General features: G+C 36.2%; 1 protein-coding gene across 1 annotated transcript in view; it reads left to right on the top strand.

The window, feature by feature from the left end:
• Positions 1-477: 477 nt before the first annotated feature.
• The window catches only part of SMC3 (structural maintenance of chromosomes 3), a 30,431-nt gene continuing 7,347 nt past the window's right edge, over positions 478-23,561 (top strand). The window contains exons 1-20 of the mRNA XM_080640443.1: positions 478-652; positions 1,683-1,758; positions 3,931-3,969; positions 5,999-6,066; positions 7,766-7,837; positions 8,208-8,287; positions 8,542-8,620; positions 10,530-10,647; positions 11,572-11,747; positions 12,248-12,328; positions 12,898-13,062; positions 13,294-13,415; positions 14,527-14,740; positions 14,981-15,084; positions 15,267-15,366; positions 15,719-15,879; positions 16,274-16,415; positions 17,663-17,813; positions 20,089-20,241; positions 21,846-21,997. Of these exons, the coding sequence (XP_080496569.1) occupies positions 638-652; positions 1,683-1,758; positions 3,931-3,969; positions 5,999-6,066; positions 7,766-7,837; positions 8,208-8,287; positions 8,542-8,620; positions 10,530-10,647; positions 11,572-11,747; positions 12,248-12,328; positions 12,898-13,062; positions 13,294-13,415; positions 14,527-14,740; positions 14,981-15,084; positions 15,267-15,366; positions 15,719-15,879; positions 16,274-16,415; positions 17,663-17,813; positions 20,089-20,241; positions 21,846-21,997 (2,268 nt within the window). The 5' untranslated portion in view covers positions 478-637. The remainder of the gene's footprint in view (positions 653-1,682; positions 1,759-3,930; positions 3,970-5,998; positions 6,067-7,765; positions 7,838-8,207; positions 8,288-8,541; positions 8,621-10,529; positions 10,648-11,571; positions 11,748-12,247; positions 12,329-12,897; positions 13,063-13,293; positions 13,416-14,526; positions 14,741-14,980; positions 15,085-15,266; positions 15,367-15,718; positions 15,880-16,273; positions 16,416-17,662; positions 17,814-20,088; positions 20,242-21,845; positions 21,998-23,561) is intronic.

The following is a 23,561-nucleotide window of genomic DNA, read 5'->3' as shown; positions in this document are numbered from 1 at the left end:
TCTATCATAAATGTGAGAGTTTCAGTTCACAGAGAGAGAGAGAGAGAGAGAGAGAGAGAGAGAGAAAGAAAGGATTCCGCACGCTGAATTCCAGAGACCAACGGCATTCTGTGGGTCCAGGGACGCAGCCCGCTCCGGGTCCGCATTTTTAAACAGCCAGAGACCACGTGACCGCCGGCCCGCACAGCTATTGGTCCTCCGACTCCCATACTTGGCTTTGGCGCCGAAGGTTCCCCCTTGTGGACGCAACCATTGGCTCCACGCTCGGAGGGAATACGAGCCAACCTCATGTTCAAGACTTTACTGAATGAAGCTTCCGACTAACTCTCAGGAAAGTTTCAGCTACAAATAGAAATTTAATAATCAAATTAAATCCACCTTAGGACGCCGGATAAGCCTCCTTTTCTAAGACAGATAAAGCAGACCTGACCCTGACTCCCCCTACGCTTTGTTGGGAAAACGAGGGTGGTTCCGTCCGAGGCGCGGACTCCGCCTCCCGGGGCGACGCCATTTTGTTTGGCTGGCGGGACGGATTGGCGCTTAGGGGGAGGGGTCCCGTAAGTGTCTCACCTGACCCCGCGGCCGCGCTGTTGTTTCTTCACGGGCAGACCTTCTCCCCGGTTGGGGTCACGGAACCATGTACATAAAGCAGGTAAGGTCTGTGCATCCCTCACACCCTTCACAGGCCCGTGAGGACCGCTCCTAGAGGTGGGGATGTCGCGGCACGACCTGCGGCCTCACTACTCCCGGCACAGGGGGACCTGGGTTGGACCGGGACTGGGGGGCGGAGAAAGGCCCCGCCCCCGGAGCGCGGGGATCGCTGAGAATTGGGGCGCCCCTCTGCAGCCCGGGCCTCTGTGCAGGGCACTTGTTTGAAGGAGAAAGAACCTGGGAGAGGTGTGGAGGGGCTGACGGGGCGGGCCTTGTGGAGAGATCGGGCCTTCCCGGGAGGGGAGGGGAGCGGCGGGGGGAGAGGCCGGGGAACTGTGGGATCCTGCGGGGAAAACCCCGCGCGGGTCATTCGCTGGGGTGTGTTGGAGATGTGTCTCCCCGGCCCGGGGGCGCCCCTGGGGGCACGGGCCGGGTGGGGTGTCAGCTTACCTGGCTGTCTTTCTCCCCGTCTGACAGGAGGAGTAAAAGGGACTTGATTCTGGCGGAATGTGTAGCGCCTCCTTATTGTTTACTTCTGTCAAAACGGCCTTCCCGCGCTGAGTGCTGCACAAAGAGCCCATTCGCGGCCCTTGGGGAAAGTTTCCCTGTTGGAAATGTTAGGCTCTCGGCACTCCTTTCTTACAACGTCTCCTTTTGGGGGGCTGTCCCGTGTTTCTCTCGGATCAAAAAAGCTGGGGCCAGCCTGCCTACTTGACGCATTTCCTTGAGCCCTTCATGTTGGGGGTCCAGCGAACCTTTCCAGGGTGCTTGGTTTTGAGACGCCCCGAACCGGTTACTAATGAAAACTAAACACACTGGCAATGGTCACTGATAAACGGACTGTGTGTTCTCCGACGATTTTTATAATCACCACTTTCCAAAATGAAATACTCTTCTGAGAAGTCGACAGTTTCCTATCTTAAAGGAGAAACCAGAAAGGGCAAGAAGTGCAAAAGAAAACGTTTTTGGAAGTTTATTTCTTTGTGTGTGTTCTGAAAAAAAAACAACAATCCCTTTTATTTATTTGTTAGGTGATCATCCAGGGTTTTCGAAGTTACAGAGATCAGACAATTGTGGATCCCTTCAGTTCAAAACATAATGTGATTGGTAAGCGTTCATGGCGCACGGGATCCGATTTATACCTTTGCAGCCGTTTACGTTCTGCCTGTATCTGGGCTTATGGGGACAAAATTACCTTTGAGTATACATAACTGTATCTATTTTTTTCTGTGTGGAATAACTTATTTGTCTTCTGTCTGCACTGATGAATTGCTTATTTTACACATTTAAAGTATTTGAATAAGACAGTCATACATTACTTTATTTGGGTATACTCCCGTGTGTGTGTTTGCACAGCTTTAAGTTTACAGTGAGTGACACTAAATTTAGTGCCATTTTGTAGTTAAAATGCTCACTATTGCCTGTTCCAAAGATGACCATTCTTTATTCACAAGTGACATTGTTCTCAGATTTGTCTCCCTGTCATAATGTCTGTGGATAGACCACATAGCTTGGTGGGAAGGTCATAAACTTTGGAGCGAAATTGGATGGGATTCAATCCTGACTCCCCGAGGGGCTTCTGTTTCCTCATTTGTAAAGTGGAGGTAATGATACCCATCTCCCAGGGCTGTTGGGAAGATTAAATGAAAAAGCAGCTCTGTGAGGATCAGGGCTAGTGGTGATTGCCCTCAATAGTTAGTCTACAGGTTCTTCTGGTGATAATGCTCCGTTTTGCTCAGAGAGCCAGCACAAGTGTTTTTTGATGTTCTGAATTTTTAGATGTAAGTTACATATATCATGGAACTTTACCTCAGACTTCAATGTGAACTTTCTAAGAAAAGGGATATTCTCTTGCATAATCATAGTATACTTATCGACTTCAGTGAACTTAACATCAATGCGGTCATTTGCTGTTCATTTTCCAGTTCTGTTGATTGACTTACAAATGCTCTTTATAGCATCTCCCCCCTCCAGTAAAGGATCTAATTTAGGATCAGGCATTGCATTTAGTTGTCATGTCTCTTTAGGTTCCTTTAAGGTGGATCCTTTCCACAGTGTTTCTTTATCTTTTATAACATTGTTTTATTAAAATATTGTGCCATCTACACCTTTTACTGATGTTACTTTCGATTACTCAGTCAAGGTCGTGTCTAATTTTTCTACTGTATAGTTATTTTCCCTTGCAACTAATAAATACTATGGGAATGGGGAGATACTTTTGGAACATGCAAAGATGGTGATCTTTATAAAAAATTTCCTCTACATTTTGTGTCCAGTAATAATTCTTTATTCTGATGGTTTCAAATGATTTTTTTTCCATTTCCAGCATTCCTTTCACATTTACCATGATCAACTAAGAGCCCTTCCTTCTTGGTTGCTTATCTTTTTATTGTCAGTATGAACTCATGGATTATTCCCCCCAGCACTAATTTCTAATTCTTCTAATTATGGTACTCATGTTGTCTTAGATTTAGCCAGTGGAAGCCTCTTCAAGCTGGCCTCTGTGTCTGTTATATGCCTCTTTTTAAAAACACTTCATTACTTTTTGGCATAACATAAGTGATTTCTTTAGGATTTACTTTGCAGTAAAGGTGATAACTCTGAGGCTAAATTGTTCAGCATATTTTGGTCAAGATTAAGAATCTTAATGAAAATGTTACAAAACAAAACACTCAAATGAATTCATTAAACTTGAAACATTTGATATCCTTTTATGTATAGGATTGCTTATTTCTGAATTCAGATAGAAAAAAACAATGCTTTACAGTTGTCTATACTTTTGTGAGTATGAAACTATATTATGTACATAGGGCTGATCATAAATTATTTACCATGTGAATAATTTGAGAATTTAAAATGATTCGAGTATTTTTAAAAATGTTAGTAATATGTGCATCTTTACATTATTAAGAAATACTTTATATACAATTAAAATAGAATTATTGTACATTGTAATGATTATAAATTATGGAAGCCAGGCAGTGTATTTAGTTATTTTTATTAATTTTAAACTATTGGGAAAGAGCAAAAATATCAACAATTTAAATTATTTTCTTTAGAGAAAAAGATATCTGAGGTCTATATAAAAATTATACTCATTTGGCGATTAAAGCTGTTTTGTTTATTGATTTCTTTTGTTTACTGTTCTGTTGTATTTAATATCATATATTAAGATGTTATGCTAGAAATTTGGATTTATAAATTTTCTAATACTTGCAGTAAAGTTTTAATTTTATAGTCTCTTACACAAAATAACATACTTTTTTTGAAATTTTATAGTGGGCAGAAATGGATCTGGAAAAAGTAACTTTTTTTATGGTAGGTATTGTTTTTTGAATTTTAAATATATTAAGACCTATGTATCTTAAGATAGTTCATTTTGAGATTATGTTTGCATGAAATCCAAGAAATACTTCATACAGGGTTGTAGTTTAGAGAGTTAATAGTGTAAGGACTTGAGATCTACTCTATACCTAGTGATTAATAAGCTCTGTGAGACTGGGAAAAACACTTAGCCTCTCAAATTAGTCTTTCCATTTTAGGAACAGAAATGTTCACCCTGCCTGCCTTAGATGGGTTGTGTGAATTATAAACTTGCAACCAAGATACCTGCCCTTGACCAGAAATTGAACCTGAGGTTCAACGCTCTAACCACTTAGCAAAACCAGCCGGGGCTCTAAACCAATTATTTTTATAAAGGATGGAGGGGTGTAAAAACTTTGTAAACTCAACAGATTATTGTTAGTTTGCAGATAGTAAATAGGACTTTGAAAATTATCTCTAAAGATTAGATGCATTTAAGTATAGTAATGCCTCTGTTAGCAAATCCTCTGGGCAGAAAAAAAATCATGTTAAAGAATTAGACTATATAAAGAGTGAGTTGGAAAATTTTTGAACCTCTTAGTTGAGTAGTATTTGAGGAAAAGGGTGGGTTTAGAAAAGCAAAAGTTCTATTCCGTCTGCTTGTAAAGCTAAAAGGTACTACTCTGTATCCTAACATTGTAATAATTTGGGGATGGTAAGAGAGTGGCTTGGAGTGGAAATGAGTATTTCATAATCTTCTCAGGAATGAGGGCAATTTTAATTCATTTTCCTTCCACTCCCCACTCCAAGGTGATTATAAAAGACAGCCAGTCCTCACCTTCACCCCCATTCATGCACACATACACACTGTCAAAGGTCTTTTGGGTGGACTAGGAACAGAACAACTGGGTAGAGTTCCATTTCTAGATCAGGTACATTTAAGTGCTCTGCATGGAAGTAGGAGTGACTCCTTATGGAAGCAGTTGAGTAGAAGGTGTGACTCTGAAATATTTCCCTATATATATTTAAAAATTTTTATCTTTTTTTTTTAAGTATTTTTTTTATTGCTTTCAGAGAGGATGGGAGAGGAGAGAGAAATAGAAATGTCAGTGATGAGAGCATTATTGATGGGCTGCATGCCCCCTTCTGGGGATTGAACCCACAACCCAGACATGTGCCCTGACTTGGAATTGAACCGTGACCTCCTGGTTCATAGGTAGACATTCAACCACTGAACACACCAGCTAGGCAACCGTTTGGTGCACGGGACCACACCCTGCTAACTGACCCACACCATCCAGGGCATTTCCCTATATTTTCACTTAGTTCTATTTCTTTTGACAAAGTATCCAATTAAGGATATTGTAGTCTAATTTGTTAATAAATAATATATAACATATCTAGTGGGTAAAAGCAAATATAGTGTTAACCTAACAAGTCAGTGAGTACTTTGATTAAGAAGTAGACCTTAGTTCTGCTTGTCTCTTCCTGTACCTTTATATTTTCTTTTTATTTTATTACCTTAAATGTTTCAGTGAACACTACTGGGATCGGGCCTAAACGGGCAGTCGGACATCCCTCTCAGGGTCCCAGATTGGAGAGGGTGCAGGCTGGGCTGAGGGACACACACCCCTGTGCACAAATTTCGTGCACCGGGCCTCTAGTCAATGATAAGAGAGAATCATTGGTTGGCTGCCTCCTGCACGCCCCACATTGGGGTTTGAGCCCACAACCCAGCATGTGTCCTGTCCTGGAATCAAACTGTGACCCCTGATTCATAGATTAACACTCAGCCACTGAGTCATGCCAGCCAGGCTCAGTGAGAGCTTCTTAATAGTTTCCTTATATCATCATTTTCTAGCTGATTAGTCTGAAATACAGGCAAATTATCTGCTTTTTTTGTTGTTTATATGAAGCAGGTAATCCACTTTATCTGCATTGTTCATTACCTGATTGATTATATTCTACGAAAATATGGGAAATTATTAGTAAGACATAAATTCAGTTTTAGACTGTACTAATTGTTATGTTTTTGTATTTCTAGCAATTCAGTTTGTTCTCAGTGATGAGTTTAGTCATCTTCGTCCGGAACAGCGATTGGCTTTATTGCATGTGAGTGAGGCTGCTTTAAGACATTATTGATATTACAGTTAATCCTTGAACAACTCAAGGGATAGTGGCATCCACTGCCTTCAGTAGGAAATCCGCATGTAACTTCAGCCAGTTCTCCAAATATGCATATTTCCAGTCACCAGTGGATCCTTGAACAACATGTGCAGATCTGTTTTAAAAACCTGCATATAAGTGGACCCTCACAGTTCAAGGGTCAGCTGTATGTATTTTTATTTATTTATTTACTTTAATTCTCCCCTGAGGATATGTTTCTACCGATTTTAGAGAGAGAAGTAGATTGGCTGCCTCCCAAATGAATATGCCCTGTCCAGGGATCGAACCTGCAACCTTTTGGTGCATGGGATGATGCTCCAACCAACTGAGCCACACCAGCCAAGGCAGCAGTATATATTTTAAAATACATTGTCAATCCTGATAAATTATTTGGTCAAGTTTCAGATCCTTTTGAATATGATATAGCCTCTTATTCTGCTGTAAAATTTAATCTGTTATGTTAATACGGGATAAAGCCGTAATTTTAATCGAATGATAAGAAAATTGTAGGATTTGTCTATAGATGGATATGTCTTCCATATAAATATAAATTCTTTATTAAGGATATTGTCTGGTAAAGCTCGAGAAGAAGGTTTGCCGAGGGGAAAGACGAGTTTGATATTGGGGATTAGGAACTTCGAGACTCAGAACCAGAAGTTAAATGGGACCATATAGAAGCAACCATTGCAAACTAAGCAGCATAAAGTGGTTACTATTTTTAGCCATATTTTTACTTAAATGTTAACATTTTCCAATATGAAAGAAGTATGTGTAAAGAAAATTATTATAATTTTCCATTAGATTTTTATGAATAATGAACTAAAGTAGTTTTAGGATAAAAATTACAAAAGACATAAAATAGTATAATTTATATTTCTGGTTTGAATAAGGCTTATAATTAATTTAAGGATCAGAAAGTAAGATTCCTCCATATATCTCAATAATGTCCCTCACACCTAGGAAGTGTTTTTTTGTTTGTTTTTTGTTTTAAATAGCTCTCCACCCTACTCCCCAAATTTGAACGTTTGGCTCAGTAATCAGGACTAATTCCTTATAGAAAAATCTCTGTTTAAGTTTCTCAGATTGGCATTAAAAGAATAATCTTTTTAGATATTATCCATTGTGTTGAATCACTACATGATACCATGTCCAGAATCTGGAAATTTCCTGGACTTGGTTATGTAAGTGGTTAGGCCATAAATTGGTTTAAATGTGACACATGTTAAATGTGTTTTCTTAGCAGATTTAGAACATAGACTATCTCAAATGTTTAAAAAACAGAGTTTCAATAGTTACATGATTTGTTAGGGTTCATTATCAGCCTTAACATGAGTCTGTAAAAGAAAAGCCTCAAAGTGTTTTAGATATTATCATATAGGTAGAACTTAGTGTCTGTGGGGTCTTGTGCTCTAATGAGGACCTAACTTTAACATCTTTTGTATTCTCATTCAAAATCAAAAGCGTTTTGGTTAAATATTACTATCCTAATCCATTATCTTGTTATTTTGGCAAGAGAGATGTATACTAGTCTGGTAGAAATTTTTCTCTATTGAATCAGGCTTGTTACCATGCACTAAACTTGAAATGTGTTTAAAGTATTTGAAAATACCACTTAAATTTAAAATTTATTTATCTCACGTTTTAGGAGGGTACAGGTCCTCGTGTTATTTCTGCTTTTGTGGAGATTATTTTTGACAATTCAGACAACCGGTTGCCAGTGAGTAACTGCTTTTTCTTTTTATTGATGTTGAGAATTTTATTGTTGCAGCTGATTTTTTTTATGCTTTAAAACATTTATAGTTTTATGTAAGCTATTATAATTTATGCCAGAGTTACTATACAGTTTACATACTAACTTTGTTTTAAAATTATAATGAACAGTCTTATAAATAATAAATAAGTGGGAATGTTCAAGCTGTTGTGAAAAAAAAATGTCTTTATCATAAGAATTGAGTATTCATAGCATACCTGTAGTGAGATTGAAATGTCAAAATAATTGTTATGTTTAGGGACTCTAAAGTGACCTTTAAAGTTTTTTACTTTTACTATTAAATTAACTCTGGGCTTTTACTTTTTTTTCTTCTTAGATTGATAAAGAGGAAGTTTCACTTCGAAGAGTTATTGGTGCAAAAAAGGATCAATATTTCTTAGATAAGAAAATGGTCACGTAAGCATTTTTCTTCACATTTGTAATTTCTTTGCAACAGAGTGAAAGTATTTTTTACTTGCCTAATAGAAGTATATTTACTTATGTTCAACAAATCAATATTTAGAGCATAAACATAAGAATCAGAAGATTCTCTGAGGCTAATACAACAGATGGTTTAATGACTGTTCTGTACTCCCTCATACTCCTTAACCCAAAAGATAGTGTACTCATTTTTTGGTTATTTATCTGAAATTTTCAATCTTTATCAACAGGAAAAATGATGTGATGAACCTCCTTGAAAGTGCTGGTTTTTCTCGAAGTAATCCTTATTATATTGTTAAACAAGGAAAGGTAAAAAAATTGTATGTCCTTTTTTAATAGAATTTGGTTTCTGAGTATATTCAGTGAATGATTTGGTTTATTGTAGTGGTTAAGTTGAAGCGAAAATATACCTTATGTCTTGTTTTCATTGGTTTATTTTGTATTGAAGTTAGTATTACCTTTTATGTGGCTATAAAATACAAAGTAGATTCATTGCATAATGGGATGGGAAGTATTTCTGTAGAGTTTAAGTGGATCATCTTTCCTTAGTGACCTGTATCACTTTCTAAGGTACATTGCACTGGAAGACATTTAGGTTTTTGGAAATCTTTTAAAATCATAAATTATGAATATTGTAGAAATTCTGTAAAAATCACATTGGAAAATATTACTTTCTAAAAGTATATCACAAAATTAAAATGCTAAAAAGCTTACATTACTAGAATTCACCATAATGCTACATATTATTTTCCTTATAGAGATTATATTCATTGTAGTTTTTAGTTTCTATATACTTTAGCTGATTGTTCTATGATTTCCTAATATACTTTAAACTATATCCAAGATAATTAATTTTTCTTAAGACATACCTATAATGTCCTAAAGTTTTCTGTAATGTTCGTTTGGACTAGGGGGGAGTTCTTAACAAATGTCCACTTCTAATATCATATTGAAGGCTTTTTTAGATTTGTGTTGGAAAGTTAGCATTCAGAAGTGATTAGGAAAGGTATGGTGTTTCACATTGGGAAATGTGATACCAGAAGAACAGGTTTTTTTAAAAGATGGTTTATAAGACATTTTTTTAAAAATGAGGCTGGTTTGAAATAGCAGTTATCTGAGTCTTCCCTTCACACATACAACATGGGCCACTTTACATTATTTTAATTTCTGCTCATGGTGATTTCATATGACCCATCCATGACTATCTCATCTACAAAAGTATTGCCTTCACCCCTACTCTATATACTTTATTTCTTTATTCTGTTTTGTTTTTCTTCATAGCAGTTGTGTTATACTATGATGGTATGCTTATTTCCTCTTTTTCCACTGGAATAAGTTCCATGAGGGCAAGACCTTTTCTGTTTTGTTCAGTTTTCTTTCCCAGTGCCCAGCAGAGTGGCATATATGTTGTAATGATTCATTAAATATTTTTTAATTGAGTAAATTTAGTGAATGAACAAGCTTAATTGGGATACCCAAGGAGAAGGACTTGAAGGGTGATTTTTTTGTTGCATATACTTTTGACGTGTATACTTTTGACAGACCATTTTTTCTTAGCTCAGAGCTGATTCTCTTTTATGTAAAAGTGTTAAAGTAACTGTCACTTGAATTTTTAATGCAGTGATAGCATTTTTTACCTTTAATTTTATTTTAAAGAACATGTGAAACTCATGCTTGTTCTATAAAGTTTCATGGTAATTAGGTTTTATCACTTTGTCATGTATTTTCTTTGCCATGTATTTGTGAGATATTAAAGATGTTTTTGCTTATTTTTTTTAACACACCCTACCCCAGTGAGACAGTTATTTTAATCTATACTTTAAGAATACCATTTTTGTTATACTTTTAATAGTATCATAGCTTTTAAAAAATGCATAGTGAGTTAAGGTTTCCCCTTTTAAAAATACTTTGTTCCTTTAGAATGAATCTCATCTTTTATACCTTGTCAAATTGACTAAGAAAAAGAGATGGTGGGATATTCCTCTGTCATTTGTAATTTGGGGGGTTTATCATAAATTAGACTTATGAATATATATCTTAGATTTTTGTTTGGTAAATTTCACTTAAGTAAAAGGAAATACAGGTATATAGGTATACTTAAGTACTGTACAGATTATATTAGTGAACTCGTACTCAACTTATGGGAATACTCATTCAAGGTAGAGTTCTTAAAGAACAGTCTGTAGTGCTGTAATAATTATTTTTCAAAAATTTTTAGATCAACCAAATGGCAACAGCACCAGACTCTCAGAGACTAAAACTATTAAGAGAAGTAGCTGGTACTAGAGTATATGATGAACGAAAAGAAGAAAGTATTTCTTTAATGAAAGAAACAGGTAAAAGAAATGTGATTGTACCTTATTTCTATTGTGAATTACTTTTCATTGTATTGTAGTGGAAAGGAGTTATGTATATCTCAGGAGTATATTGTATGATACTTTGCCTATATGTTGAATGAAGAGAAAATTAGTTTTAAGCAATTTAAGGTTTGAGATTTCCAATAATTTATTTCTTTGAATAAAGAATTGTTACTGTGGAGTAGTAATGCCCTTTTAGGTCAACTATTTTGTGCCTCTAATGTCCTCATCATTTTGTGTGAGATAACAAATTTGGATGTATTCCTCAAAAAAAAAGTTGTTCAGGAGCAAGTAAATGTAAAACTTGGAACTTAGACTCATCATTAGTGCATTTATTGTGGAAACCCACTCTGCTCTTCAGGTGCTTTGTCCTGTCATAGCTTAGAGTCAGACAGTCCTGGATTCAAAATCTAACTAATAATTAACTGACATTGTAACTTTAGACTTGATCTCTCTGGTTCAAAGCTTCCCCATCTGTAAAATCCTTTTTCATGTTTTATGGTGGTGAGTAGAGGAGCAAAGTAGCACCATAATTGGAATATAATAGGCATTCAATATGTAGCAGCTATAGATAATGTTATTATTGTAAAATTGGGACTCAGTGACACCAATGATATTAGTAGGGTTTTGTGTTTTTTAATGTTAAGCTTTTAAAGGAAGCTTAAACTGAGACCCTTACCACATGTATATGAGAATCAGTGTCACTATGTGTAAGTTTGTTCTCTGTTGTTTTTCATAATAAAGCATCATAATTGCCATTTTATCTTAGGTTTGGTTATCCCATAATATCAAAGAAATAATGCTGTAGTTCTTAAGATTAAGTTTAACTCATGGTATATTTGAGAAGAGATATTGCATAAAAATGTATTGAATTCCTTCATCCTTCCCTTTTTTTTTTTAAAGAGGGCAAACGGGAAAAAATCAATGAGTTGTTAAAATACATTGAAGAGAGATTACATACCTTAGAGGAAGAAAAGGAAGAACTAGCTCAGTATCAGAAGTGGGATAAAATGAGACGAGCCCTGGAATATACCATTTACAATCAGGAACTTAATGAGACTCGTGCTAAACTTGATGAGGTAAAATATTTACCTTTGCCACTTAAATTCAGATTAATTTTATTACTCTGAATGTGTTAAACTCATGCTATATTTATACTTTTCAATGATTTTTAAATAGAAAATTAAATTGGAAACCCCCTTAATGAATTTATTAGTTAGCAAATTTGTTCTCTCAGTCTATTCTAAGAAAAATGTGTAGGCCCATGTTGGCCTTGCTGTATATCTGAAATATAATCAGGTGAGGTCTCAGACCAAGATGAGAGGAAGTCACCTTTAAAGTTTTATGAATTTTTTTCTTAGCTTTTAAAAATGTATTTTGTAATTACTATTGCTGACATTTTGTACAAAAATTTGTTTTAGGGAATTTTCTATTTAAAGAAAACCACTAAGTTTTCTGGTAAAAAATTTTAAAGTGAATAATTATTTTAGCAGATATCTAAAAATTTGACTAGGTATTTTGAAAAATTAAACAAATACAAGATGAGTTAGAAATAATAGCTTGGTTTTGTTGTTTTTAGCTTTCTGCTAAGCGAGAAACTAGTGGAGAAAAATCCAGACAATTAAGAGATGCCCAGCAGGATGCAAGAGATAAAATGGAGGTAAGATTACAAACTACACCTAAGCTATTCTTTTTACCACAGTAGGACCTTTGTACAAGAATTGGGAATGATTACTTGAAGTGGAGTGTCACTGGGATTGAGTATTGGAAACAGAGTACTGAAAGTGTAAATGAAAGAAAGAAAACGGACAAAACTAATCCTATATAATAAAAGGCTAATATGCAAATCAACCTAACGGCAGAACAACCGGTCTCTATGATGCACACTGACCACCAGGGGGCTGACGCTCAATGCAGGAGCTGCCCCCTGGTGGTCAGTGCACTCCCACGGGGAGCACTGCTCAGCCAGGAGCCCTGAGCTGGGCTCACAGCTGGCGAGTGGCAGCGCTAAGGATATGCGACTGACAGCTTAGGTCTGTTCCCCTCGGGCCAAAGCGGTCAGTTGGACATATCCTGAGGGCTCCCAGACTGCGAGAGGGTGCAGGCAGGGCTGAGGGGACCCCCCCCAGCCCCCCCATGAATGTTATGCACTGGGCCTCTAGTGGTATTATAATTCTGCTGTTGTACTTTTAATTGCCTGACTCATTTCTATTTGAAACTTTTGAATAGGACATTGAACGCCAAGTTAGAGAACTGAAAACAAAAATTTCAGCTATGAAAGAAGAAAAGGAGCAGCTCAGTGCTGAAAGACAAGAACAAATTAAGCAGAGGACTAAGTTGGAGCTTAAAGCAAAGGATTTACAAGATGAATTGGCAGGCAATAGTGAACAAAGGGTAAGTTAAAATGCTAAAAATGAAAGACAAATATTCAGATGAGGAGGACTAAGAGTCCTTTGATGGGTGCATGCTTGAATTTTTGTAAAAGATTTGGCACATTAAAATAGTTTGCATTCACATAGCAACTCAGTACTATCTGTTTGTTTCATGAGAAAACATGTTAGACTTATAAATTAAACAAAAATTTTTAAGCAGATTGCAGTTTTACTTATCTTGCTTTATTTACAGAAACGCTTATTAAAAGAGAGGCAGAAGCTGCTTGAAAAAATAGAAGAAAAACAGAAAGAATTGGCAGAAACAGAACCTAAATTCAACAGCGTAAAAGAAAAAGAAGAGCGAGGAATTGCTAGGTTTGGGATTTTTTTCACCACCACTTTTAACTTTCTGCGTAGGTTTTCTGTAGAACCTAAATAGTCATGGGTTAAGAAGGCACAATATTAAGGGCAAAAGTTAATTGCCCATTACAGAGTAATAGCCAATGTTAAACAAATACTGTGGGCCAAGCATTATTGTGCATATATTGTCTACATTCTTTTTACTCAAAGGCCCTAAGTGAACCACATTATCCCCACTTTATATGAAACAAACTTGAGTCTCGAGTAGGTTAAATAACATGTCTAAAATAACATAGCTAGATGTTGGATCTTTTTAAATCATTCATGTTTGTTTGTTTTTCACCAAATGACATGTTACTTTATGTTTTATTCTGCCACTTTTTTTTTTTAATTTAATGCTGTTTTTTTTTGTTTTGTTTTTTAGTTTTTTAATTTCTTTATTGTTTACGGTGTTACATATGTGTCCTTATTCCTCCATTACCCTCCCCCATCCCCCTTCAATGCTGTTTTAACAGCTAGACATTTTAGTATGTATCTGTAGATTGGACTTGCCAGTGTTTGCTGATTTTATGATTTAGTGCATTATCATGTTTATGTGCCACTTACATTTCATTTTAGTGAATTGCCCTTTACATTTCATTTTAGTGAATTGCCCTTTTAAAAAATTTTTTTTCTTTTGTATTGAATTGCTTTATGTAATATAGGCATCAATATTTATTTTATATGTTTTGAATGTTTTCTCTTGCCTTTTAACCTTTATAGTGTCTTTAGTTACAAGTTTAAATGTTTATATAATTATAGTTGGAGCATTTTTGAAAATTCCAGAGAACGGGTTACTAGAATTATCTAGATTTACCGAATATCGCAAACCTGGAGTGAAGACATTTTCTGTCTGAAATTCTTAGGATATGGACTATTTTACCTGACTTAAATTGTGATTTTGAAGTAAATTTATTATTTTATAGTACTAGTCCAAGGAGCTCTCTCTGTCAGGTAGCAGTTGCTTAATACCTTTTTTAATGGAATTTTTTAGATGGCTATTTTCTCTATGTACTCTTGATGTATTGATTGCAATTAAACTTGTTTATTTCCTGTTCTGTTTTTCAATCTATTCTCTTTTGTGTAGATTGGCCCAAGCTACCCAGGAAAGAACGGATCTTTATGCAAAGCAGGGTCGAGGAAGCCAGTTTACATCAAAAGAAGAAAGAGATAAGTGGATTAAAAAGGAACTCAAGTCTTTAGATCAAGCTATTAATGATAAGAAAAGACAGATTGCTGCTATACATAAGGATTTGGAAGATACTGAGGCAAATAAAGAGAAAAATTTGGAGCAGTATAATGTAAGAACTTTTACAGTTATTTTGTAAAAATCTTTCCAAAGAAATAAATGTGGTTTTACCTATTTACGTTTTATTTTTAACAGTTTTCCATGTCTTAAAATCCATAAGACAGTACTAATTTTAAAAAGACCAGCACAATTTAATATACATATGGTAGTTTTTGGTTTTTATTGATTTTTTTAAAGAGGAAGGGAGAAAGAGAAATTGGATTTTAAATTTGAATTATTTTTATTTCCATAGAAACTGGATCAGGACCTTAATGAAGTCAAAGCTCGAGTAGAAGAACTGGACAGAAAATACTATGAAGTAAAAAATAAGAAAGATGAATTACAAAGTGAAAGAAAGTTAGTATAGACTAAAATATGTCAATTTTTTTGAGGAATGCTAACTAGCTGACTGTTAAATGGTCTTTAAATTAAAAGTTATTCAAATATGTTTGATTTCATTATTTTACTCTAAATTTTGTATGTTAGTGCACCTTCTTAAGGCTTTTGAAATTAAAGACAGTCTAATTTTTATTGGTTAGTTACTTGTGGAGAGAGGAGAATGCAGAACAGCAAGCACTTGCTGCTAAAAGAGAAGATCTTGAAAAGAAACAGCAACTTCTTAGAGCAGCAACAGGAAAGGTGAGCGGATTCTTTTCATTACCTCAGTTTACATTGAGTCAGTTGCTATCACAGGAAAATTTATTAGCTTTCAAGCTGTAGGTCATTGGTTCCAGGAAATAAATAAGAGGAGAGTGCAAATCACTTGTCTTATAAATACGAAATTATGGGTATTGTTTTAGCATGCTATTAATGATAGTACTTTTAATAATATAAGATATTGCATTGTTGTTGGCATATTTCCAAGGGGCATGTGTTGTTGGAGAGGTGTTTTACTTTAATCACTGGCATATTTTTTAATATAGAGATATGGGTTTTTTACCAGCAAGAGTGCCATTGGTAAATTATTTTAATATTTTTCACTTCTAAACAGGCCATTTTAAATGGAATAGACAGCATAAACAAAGTGCTAGACCACTTTCGTCGGAAAGGAATAAATCAGCATGTTCAAAATGGCTATCATGGCATAGTGATGAATAACTTTGAGTGTGAGCCTGCTTTCTACACATGTGTGGAAGTCACTGCTGGAAATAGGTGAGATTATTTGCTTGATATCTTGAGTTTTTAAAGGAAAGAGGAAATAAAAAGTAAGAAACAACTTTTTGTAGTTTTAGTACAATGTATCTCCCATTATCTTCTTTTTCCTCCATTATCTTCTTATATCCTCAATTTCTTACTTAATTTTCTAATTAAATGTGTAGGTACCAAGTGTTTGTTTCTAATTGTAGAAGCTAGAAGTTTCCCCTTTTGGGGCTTTTTCTTAGAGTGGTCACAATTTGATTTTTCTAAGTAGTTCTTCTCTCCACCCACATATAAATTGGATTGCATAGAAAGGAAGTGAATAGTTTAAATGTTTATAACACTTTAAAGTCTAGCGATTAAAAAGTGTCTAACAATAAAAATGTGTTATTATTCTGTTTACATGTAGGTTATTTTATCATATTGTTGATTCAGACGAAGTCAGCACGAAGATTTTGATGGAGTTTAATAAAATGAATCTTCCTGGGGAGGTCACTTTTCTGCCTCTTAATAAGTTAGATGTAAGGGATACTGCCTATCCTGAAACCAATGTGAGTTGGCCTGCTAAGGTCTTTCTATCTCCCTCCCTCCCTCCCTCCCTCCCTCCCTCCCTCCCTCCCTTCCTTTCTTTCAATAAGTTACTTTTTCTCATGTTCAACACATGCTTAGTGCACAGGCATTGTACATTAGAATTCACATGCTCGGTGAAATAAATACGCCTTTTTCTCCATAGAGCACAGTCACAACATGAAACAAATAATTGGAAATGGTGTAAAGTGTTAAAATACAGAAATGGAGGATGCTTTGAGAATGTATTCTAGGGTGACAAAATTAAAGTTAGGTAGTTGGAGAATTCCCTGAGGAACTGTCATTTAAAATGACTATTAAGTTTTCCAAATATACTGTTCAAAATGGTTTATAAATTAAATTTAAAACATTTAGCAAGATGATAGGCTTGAAAGTGTAATGTTGTTTTTATTACTAGCTGGTATATTTTTGAAAAGAAAAAGTGCTTTGAGGTATTTGCTTTCAGAATGTTCATGATAGTAGCAACTATTTTTTTTCCCTCTAAGGTTAGAGCTGAAACCTTATGAGAAAGATCAACAATTTCAGAGGAACAATGAGAATCTTATAAGCTACTCAAAAGGCCCAGCTTTTTCTTTTAAATCTATAAATTGTATTTGAATTTTGGGGGAGGAGAAATTGAGTCACAAATGTGACCTGTGAATGAAGCAAGACACAAAAGAATGCATGTAGTGTGCTTCCCTTTACATTACCTAAACAAAACAGCTGCCACTGTTCTGTAAAGAAAGCCCTCTCCTTTTATTCTTAATTTTATCTGAAAACAATATTTTTCTGACTAAGATAGATATAAAATAAAATTAAACATTTTGAGGAAACACTATTTACATTTGTTTTGCCTTTTTATGTGACAGATGCTATCCTGTTTCACATATATTAATTTGTCTAGTTTTAGTAACTTTATGAGAAAGATACTGTTGTTATTGCAGCTGTATAAATGAAAAAACTGTTATATAGAGAAGTTAGGAAGCTTGTTTACTAAGCTCTTTATCACTGTGCTCTACTATTGAAAACCTAGATGATTAAATGGGCACTATTTCCAGGATATTTTAGCAGAATGATTTTTCTAACTTCAGTATAAAAACCTATAGTTTTTAAATATGAAGGCATTTGTGTTTATTTCTATTTCATGAAGATGTAATTCATAATTCTGCTAACATGTTTTAATTAACTGTGTTGTGATCTCTTTGTTTTCTAACAAAATATTCATTTTTAGGATGCTATTCCTATGATAAGTAAATTGAGGTACAATCCCAGATTTGACAAAGCCTTCAAACATGTGTTTGGAAAAACACTGATTTGTCGTAGCATGGAAGTTTCAACCCAGTTGGCCCGTGCTTTCACTATGGACTGCATTACCCTGGAAGGTTTGTAATGGGATTTATTTTCCATTTAAGTTTTAAGAGTATTTGAAAATTTATGTCCAATTCTTATTTTTTAAATAGTTGGTTTATTTAAATCAGAATCCAAACAGGGTCCACACTTTATATTTAGTTGATGTCTGTTAAATATAATCACTTGGCCTATAATAGAGGTTCTTAACCTTTTTTGCACCGTGGATTCCTTTGGCTCTTTGATGAATGAAGCCTATGGATCCTTTTTCAATGTTTTTAAACATTGATCATAAAAAACATAAATTATATTGGCACATTGGCATGGTTATCACAACATTAAAAAAAATATGACATAGTAATTCTTAAGGTATTCAAAAACAAGATTTAGCAGTGGGTCTAATCTATCTATATAAAAGCTATGCAACCGTTACAATGGAATGACCGGTTGACCAGTCGCTATGATGTGCACTGACCACCAGGGGGCAGACACTCAACATAGGAGCTGCCCCCTGGCGGTCAGTGTGCTCCCATAGCCAACCTCCTGCAGTCAGCTTGGCAGCATTGGCATCCGGCATCCGTTCCTTCTGCCCGGCCTGGTGACTGTTGCCTTCTCTCCCAACCCTGCTGGGGCCTTCAGGCCCCGGGCTGGGATGGGGAACTGGGGGTGGGTGGCAGTGGATGCGGCCCCTTTCCCAGAGGGGCCGAGGGCCGGCGGCCAACCTCTTGTGCCCTGTTCCTCTCCCCGGCTGGCAGGCCCCACTGATTGCCGGTCAGGTCTAGGGACCCTGCCCATGCACAAATTCGTGCACTGGGCCTCTAGTAAATCATAATTTTGAAGCACTGATGCATGTAAACAATATTTTGAGATTTGTGACAAGTGTTATCTGATAGAAAATATCTGTTATTTCTCTTGATAACGAAGTCACAAGTACTCATATACTGTGGCTCTTGTCTCATTCATTATAGAAGGAATTACTAAATTTCATTTGAGATTAGCATAAAAATAAAGATATAAAACTTTTCCCACTCAAGACAAGGACCTCCTAAATTTTATCTGTGGAATCCAGGTTAAGAACCTCTTATACATAGATTCACTTGCCTTCATTTTTTTCCCCCCTTATAATATTTATGTGTTGATGAAAGAAGGTAAACCACCTTCCAGCTTTGTCTCTATATATGTAAAATTTTATGTTGTTTTGAACCATCTGAGAATAAGTTTTACAATAATGACACTTGATCTCTAAAATTTAAAGCACGTATCTCCTAAGAACAGGACATTCTCCTTTATAACTATAATATCATTGTTACACCTAAGAAATTTAACGTTAACCTTATAAAATCTAAAAAGGGTCTACATTCAAATTTCCTCAATTGCCCCAAAATAAAATAAATTTTTAAATTACAGTATAGTTGACATGCAATATTATATTAGTTTCAGGTGTACAACATAGTGATTTGACATTTATATGCCTTATGAAGTGATCATCACATTCAAATCATTTTTCTATCCAGAATGCAGGCAATGTCTTCTCTTTAGATTATTTTAATATAGGATAGTTTCTCCTGTTTCTTCCTACCCACAGAAATTGACTTTCTCAAAAAAATATCCATTCTCTGTATTTCTCTTCTTCCTTATCATTAGATTTAGGTTAAAAATTCTTGGCATAGTGATATGTACGTAAAGTATCACATAATGTGTCCCACTGTTGGTGATGCTAAGTTTGACCACTAGCAAAATACCTTTTCCCTTTTTTAATTAATAAATGATATGTGGGATTGTCTTTTAAGAATACTAAATATCATGTTCCCCCACAATTTTTTTAGCATCCTTTGCTGATCACTGCCTGACTCAATTAATACACTGAGGGTTTCAGAATGGTGATTCTTATATTGCTTCTGTATTTATTAGCTGTCACTATTCTGTAAAGAAAGCCCTCTCCTTTTATTCTTATTTTTAAAGCATCACTGTGATTAATGGATTATTTTTTTATTCCATGTGTTACTACATTGTCACTTATTTTTTATCAAATTTTCCTAAATATGGACAATGGGAATTCCAAGCTAGTTCTATGTCCTGTTCACATGTCTCCATTAGTCTTTAGAACTTCTTTTCTAGCAGAGGTTTGGGCTTACCTAAAAGGTACATTTTTTTAAACGCATATTTTAATATTGGAAAGCAAATTTTTTTCAGAATAGCTTAAATTCTTTTTAATTCTCATTAAATAGATAAAACTTTTAGTTGTTTGATTGTAAGTCAGTATATAATTGAGTAACGTTGTTATAAAGAATTACTATGTTTTATTTATAGGTGACCAAGTTAGTCATCGGGGCGCTCTAACTGGAGGTTATTATGACACAAGGAAATCTAGACTTGAATTACAAAAAGATGTTAGAAAAGCAGAAGAAGAACTAGGTGAGCTTGAAGCAAAGCTCAATGAAAACCTGCGCAGAAATATTGAAAATATCTTTTTGTCTTGTGCTACTGTGGAGAAAGAACTGCATTTTGGTTAGAATAAATAATCTTTTGCATGTTAGGTGTGTCTTCTCATACAGTGGGAAAAAATTCCATGTGTTTGACTTATTTAAGTACAGAAGCTTATATTGTCTAACTTCTGAAGGCAGAAAAAACTATTTTAGCATTGATCCTTTACTTTGCTGATAAATAGCTAGTAGTGAGTCTGCTTCTGAGTGAAAAGAACTCAAGCAACACTAAAATTTAAGGTTATAAGGTAACTGAGGAGGATTAGTTAGAAAATTGTAGAAGGAAAACCAGGATAGTGTTTAATGGAAGAAAGGGGAGAGGGGTAATCAGAAATGCTACATTCTTCATAGAAATTAAATATATAAGGATTGAAAATGTCCATTAGATTTTATTATCTCGTGGTCATTTGGCTGAGATTTAGTAGGGTGGAGGAAATGGCTGTCAAAATCCATAAAAATGGTATGCCATTACGAGTGGCTAGTTCAGCCCTTGTTTCACTGTCCTCAGCTTTATTTTATTTTTTTTAAAATATATTTTATTGATTTTTTACAGAGAGGAAGGGAGAGGGATAGAGAGCTAGAAACATCGATGAGAGAGAAACATCGATCAGCTGCCTCCTGCACACCCCCCACTGGGGACGTGCCCGCAACCAAAGTACATGCCCTTGACCGGAATCGAACCCGGGACCCTTCAGTCCGCAGGCCGACGCTCTATCCACTGAGCCAAACCGGTTTCGGCTGTCCTCAGCTTTAATAAAGGTACTCTCAAAATCACACACACATAAAAAAGCTTACAACTGAAATAGTTGTGCCTATTCATTTTCTTAAAACAGCCATGGTTTAAGGCAAAAGTGCTTTATGTTACTTCACATTATGTCACATGATACTAAAAATACAGATACTCGAGCAGCAAAAATAATCATTTTTACTGCTTCATTAAAATATTCTTAATTGAAACTGGCATTTTTAAAAAATAGGAGTTTATAGCTTCTGTGCCATCAGTGAAAGCAATAGCACTGAGAAAAAGGTAAATATCCTAGTTTTGACTTTGCAGAGGTCTACATAGCATACTTTGAGAACTGTCTAAATTTGGCAACTTTTTACCACTAAGAAAGCATGGTGAAATACTAGGAAAAAGAAAATTGACACCAACTACCTTTCCATATTTGATAATCCAGTGAGGTAGAATTATTCTTCTGCATTGGGCAAGGCCTCTTCATACATAACTTCCATATATAATTGATGCTTTAAGCATAATAGACTACACAATAAGTATTTGTTTAATGAAAAGATGTTAAAAAATACTGTTATATTTCATTTAGCTTCTTCTAGAGTTTTCCAAGAATATTGATTGGTTGATTGGTATAGCTTAATTAGTAAAATAACATGTTATTTTGAAAGAGAAATGGTGGGGTGAACACCATTTAATTCAACATTCTTATGGTCCATAAATTTGAGGAAACAACTTTTATTTAAGGGTAAAGAAGAGAAAGGGGATACAAAATGTGTTTATAAGAACTGAAGAGAGTTTAAAACATAAGATGTATTTACAAGTTGGAGAAAATTTTCCTTAGCCTTGCATATGGATTAATAATGAAATTGACCAGTTGATGAACCAAATGCAGCAGATAGAGACCCAGCAACGGAAATTTAAAGCATCTCGAGATAGCATATTATCAGAAATGAAGATGCTAAAAGAGAAGAGGCAGCAGTCAGAAAAAACTTTTATGCCAAAGGTTCGTAAGTATGCCTTTTATTATAGACTAGTGGCCTGGTGCACGAAATTTGTGCACATTAAAAGGGGATTAATTAGAGGAAATATTTTAATATTGCTGTTTTCCCTTTCTCTATAATAGAAGTGTCAGAGATGAAAGAAAATTAGTAAAATGTATATGAAAATCTTCCACTTGTCAGAGTCTGGGTGTGCCGCGGGACCCAGAGTCAAGTCCCCGCCCACTCACAGCGCCTCAAAATCGCGCGAGACTCAGACCCAGCTGGCCCCACCCCTGTTGGGTGAGATCCAGACCCGGCTGTCCCCACCCTTGTCAAGCCCCGCTGGGTGGGGGGGGCGCAGCCTCAGGTCCCCTGTCAAGCCCTGCCAAGTGGGGGGCACAGCCTCAGGACCCCCTTCAAGCCCCGCAGGATGGGGGGTGCAGCCTCAGGTCCTCTGGCCCGGTGCCAGGCGGGGGGCGCAGCCTCAGGTCCCCCGGAGCACTCGGGTCCTCTGGCCAGGTGCTGGGGCGGGGGGGCACGGCCTGAGGTCCCCGGGCCCGGCGCTGGGGTGGGGGCGTGGCCTCAGGTCCCCTGTCAAGCCCTGCCAAGTGGGGGGCGCAGCCTCAGGACCCCCTTCAAGCCCTGCAGGATGGGGGGTGCAGCCTCAGGTCCTCTGGCCTGGCGCCAGGTGGGGAGCGCAGCCTCAGGTCCCCCAGAGCACTCTCAGGTCCTCTGGCCAGGTGCTGGGGCGGGGGGGCACGGCCTGAGGTCCCCCATCAAGCCCTGCTGGGCGGGGGTGCAGCCTGCGGTCCCCTATCAAGCCCCGCCGGGTGGGGGGGTGCAGCCTCAGGTCCCTGCTGATGGCTCATTAAGGCTTTTACGGCAACTCAGCCTCTGCTGTGGGTGCAACCATCTTGTGTTACGGAAACCCTGCCTCCACTGTGGGCCCGCCATCTTTGTGATGGTGTGATGGTCAATTTGCATATTCCATCTTTATTAGATAGGATGTTTTAATTAATAGAATTGGGTGAACCATGTTAAATAGGTTATCCACACTTATACCCAAGGGTACCTAAAGTCTCTCTTCCTAGCCCACATTTAGATTTTCCAAATTCATTCAACAAATAGGCATTTTGAACTATGGCATAATAGTACTGTCTGATAGTAATTAATTTATAATTAATCATTTTTGTCTGTAAAGTACTATTTATGGAGTTATTTGAGTATTTGATTGCATTTTGTTCAGAGTATTAAAATGAGTAGAAAGCAAATTGTAACTGCTGTTACAGTGAAAATATATATGGTCTTATAAACGTGAAGCTGTTTGAGAAAACTAATTTGGTACATCAGTACTACTACAAAAATTTTTTTCCCTAAAAATTACCCACAATTATTCTACCCTAATACATTCTAGCAACTATTTTTGGTTCTTATGAATATATGTGAAGATTTTTATATAGTTTGATCTTGGGATATGGTATTCCACACAGCCGCATAGTATTGCATCATGAATATTATCAATTAAAACTATGGATACCTAATAGTTAATGTGAGTTGATATGATTCTTAGCTCACTTTAATATCAAA

Source organism: Plecotus auritus (genome assembly GCF_963455305.1).
Source record: "Plecotus auritus genome assembly, chromosome: 9".
Taxonomy (NCBI): domain Eukaryota; kingdom Metazoa; phylum Chordata; class Mammalia; order Chiroptera; family Vespertilionidae; genus Plecotus; species Plecotus auritus.
This window is presented reverse-complemented; position numbering and strand designations above follow the sequence as displayed.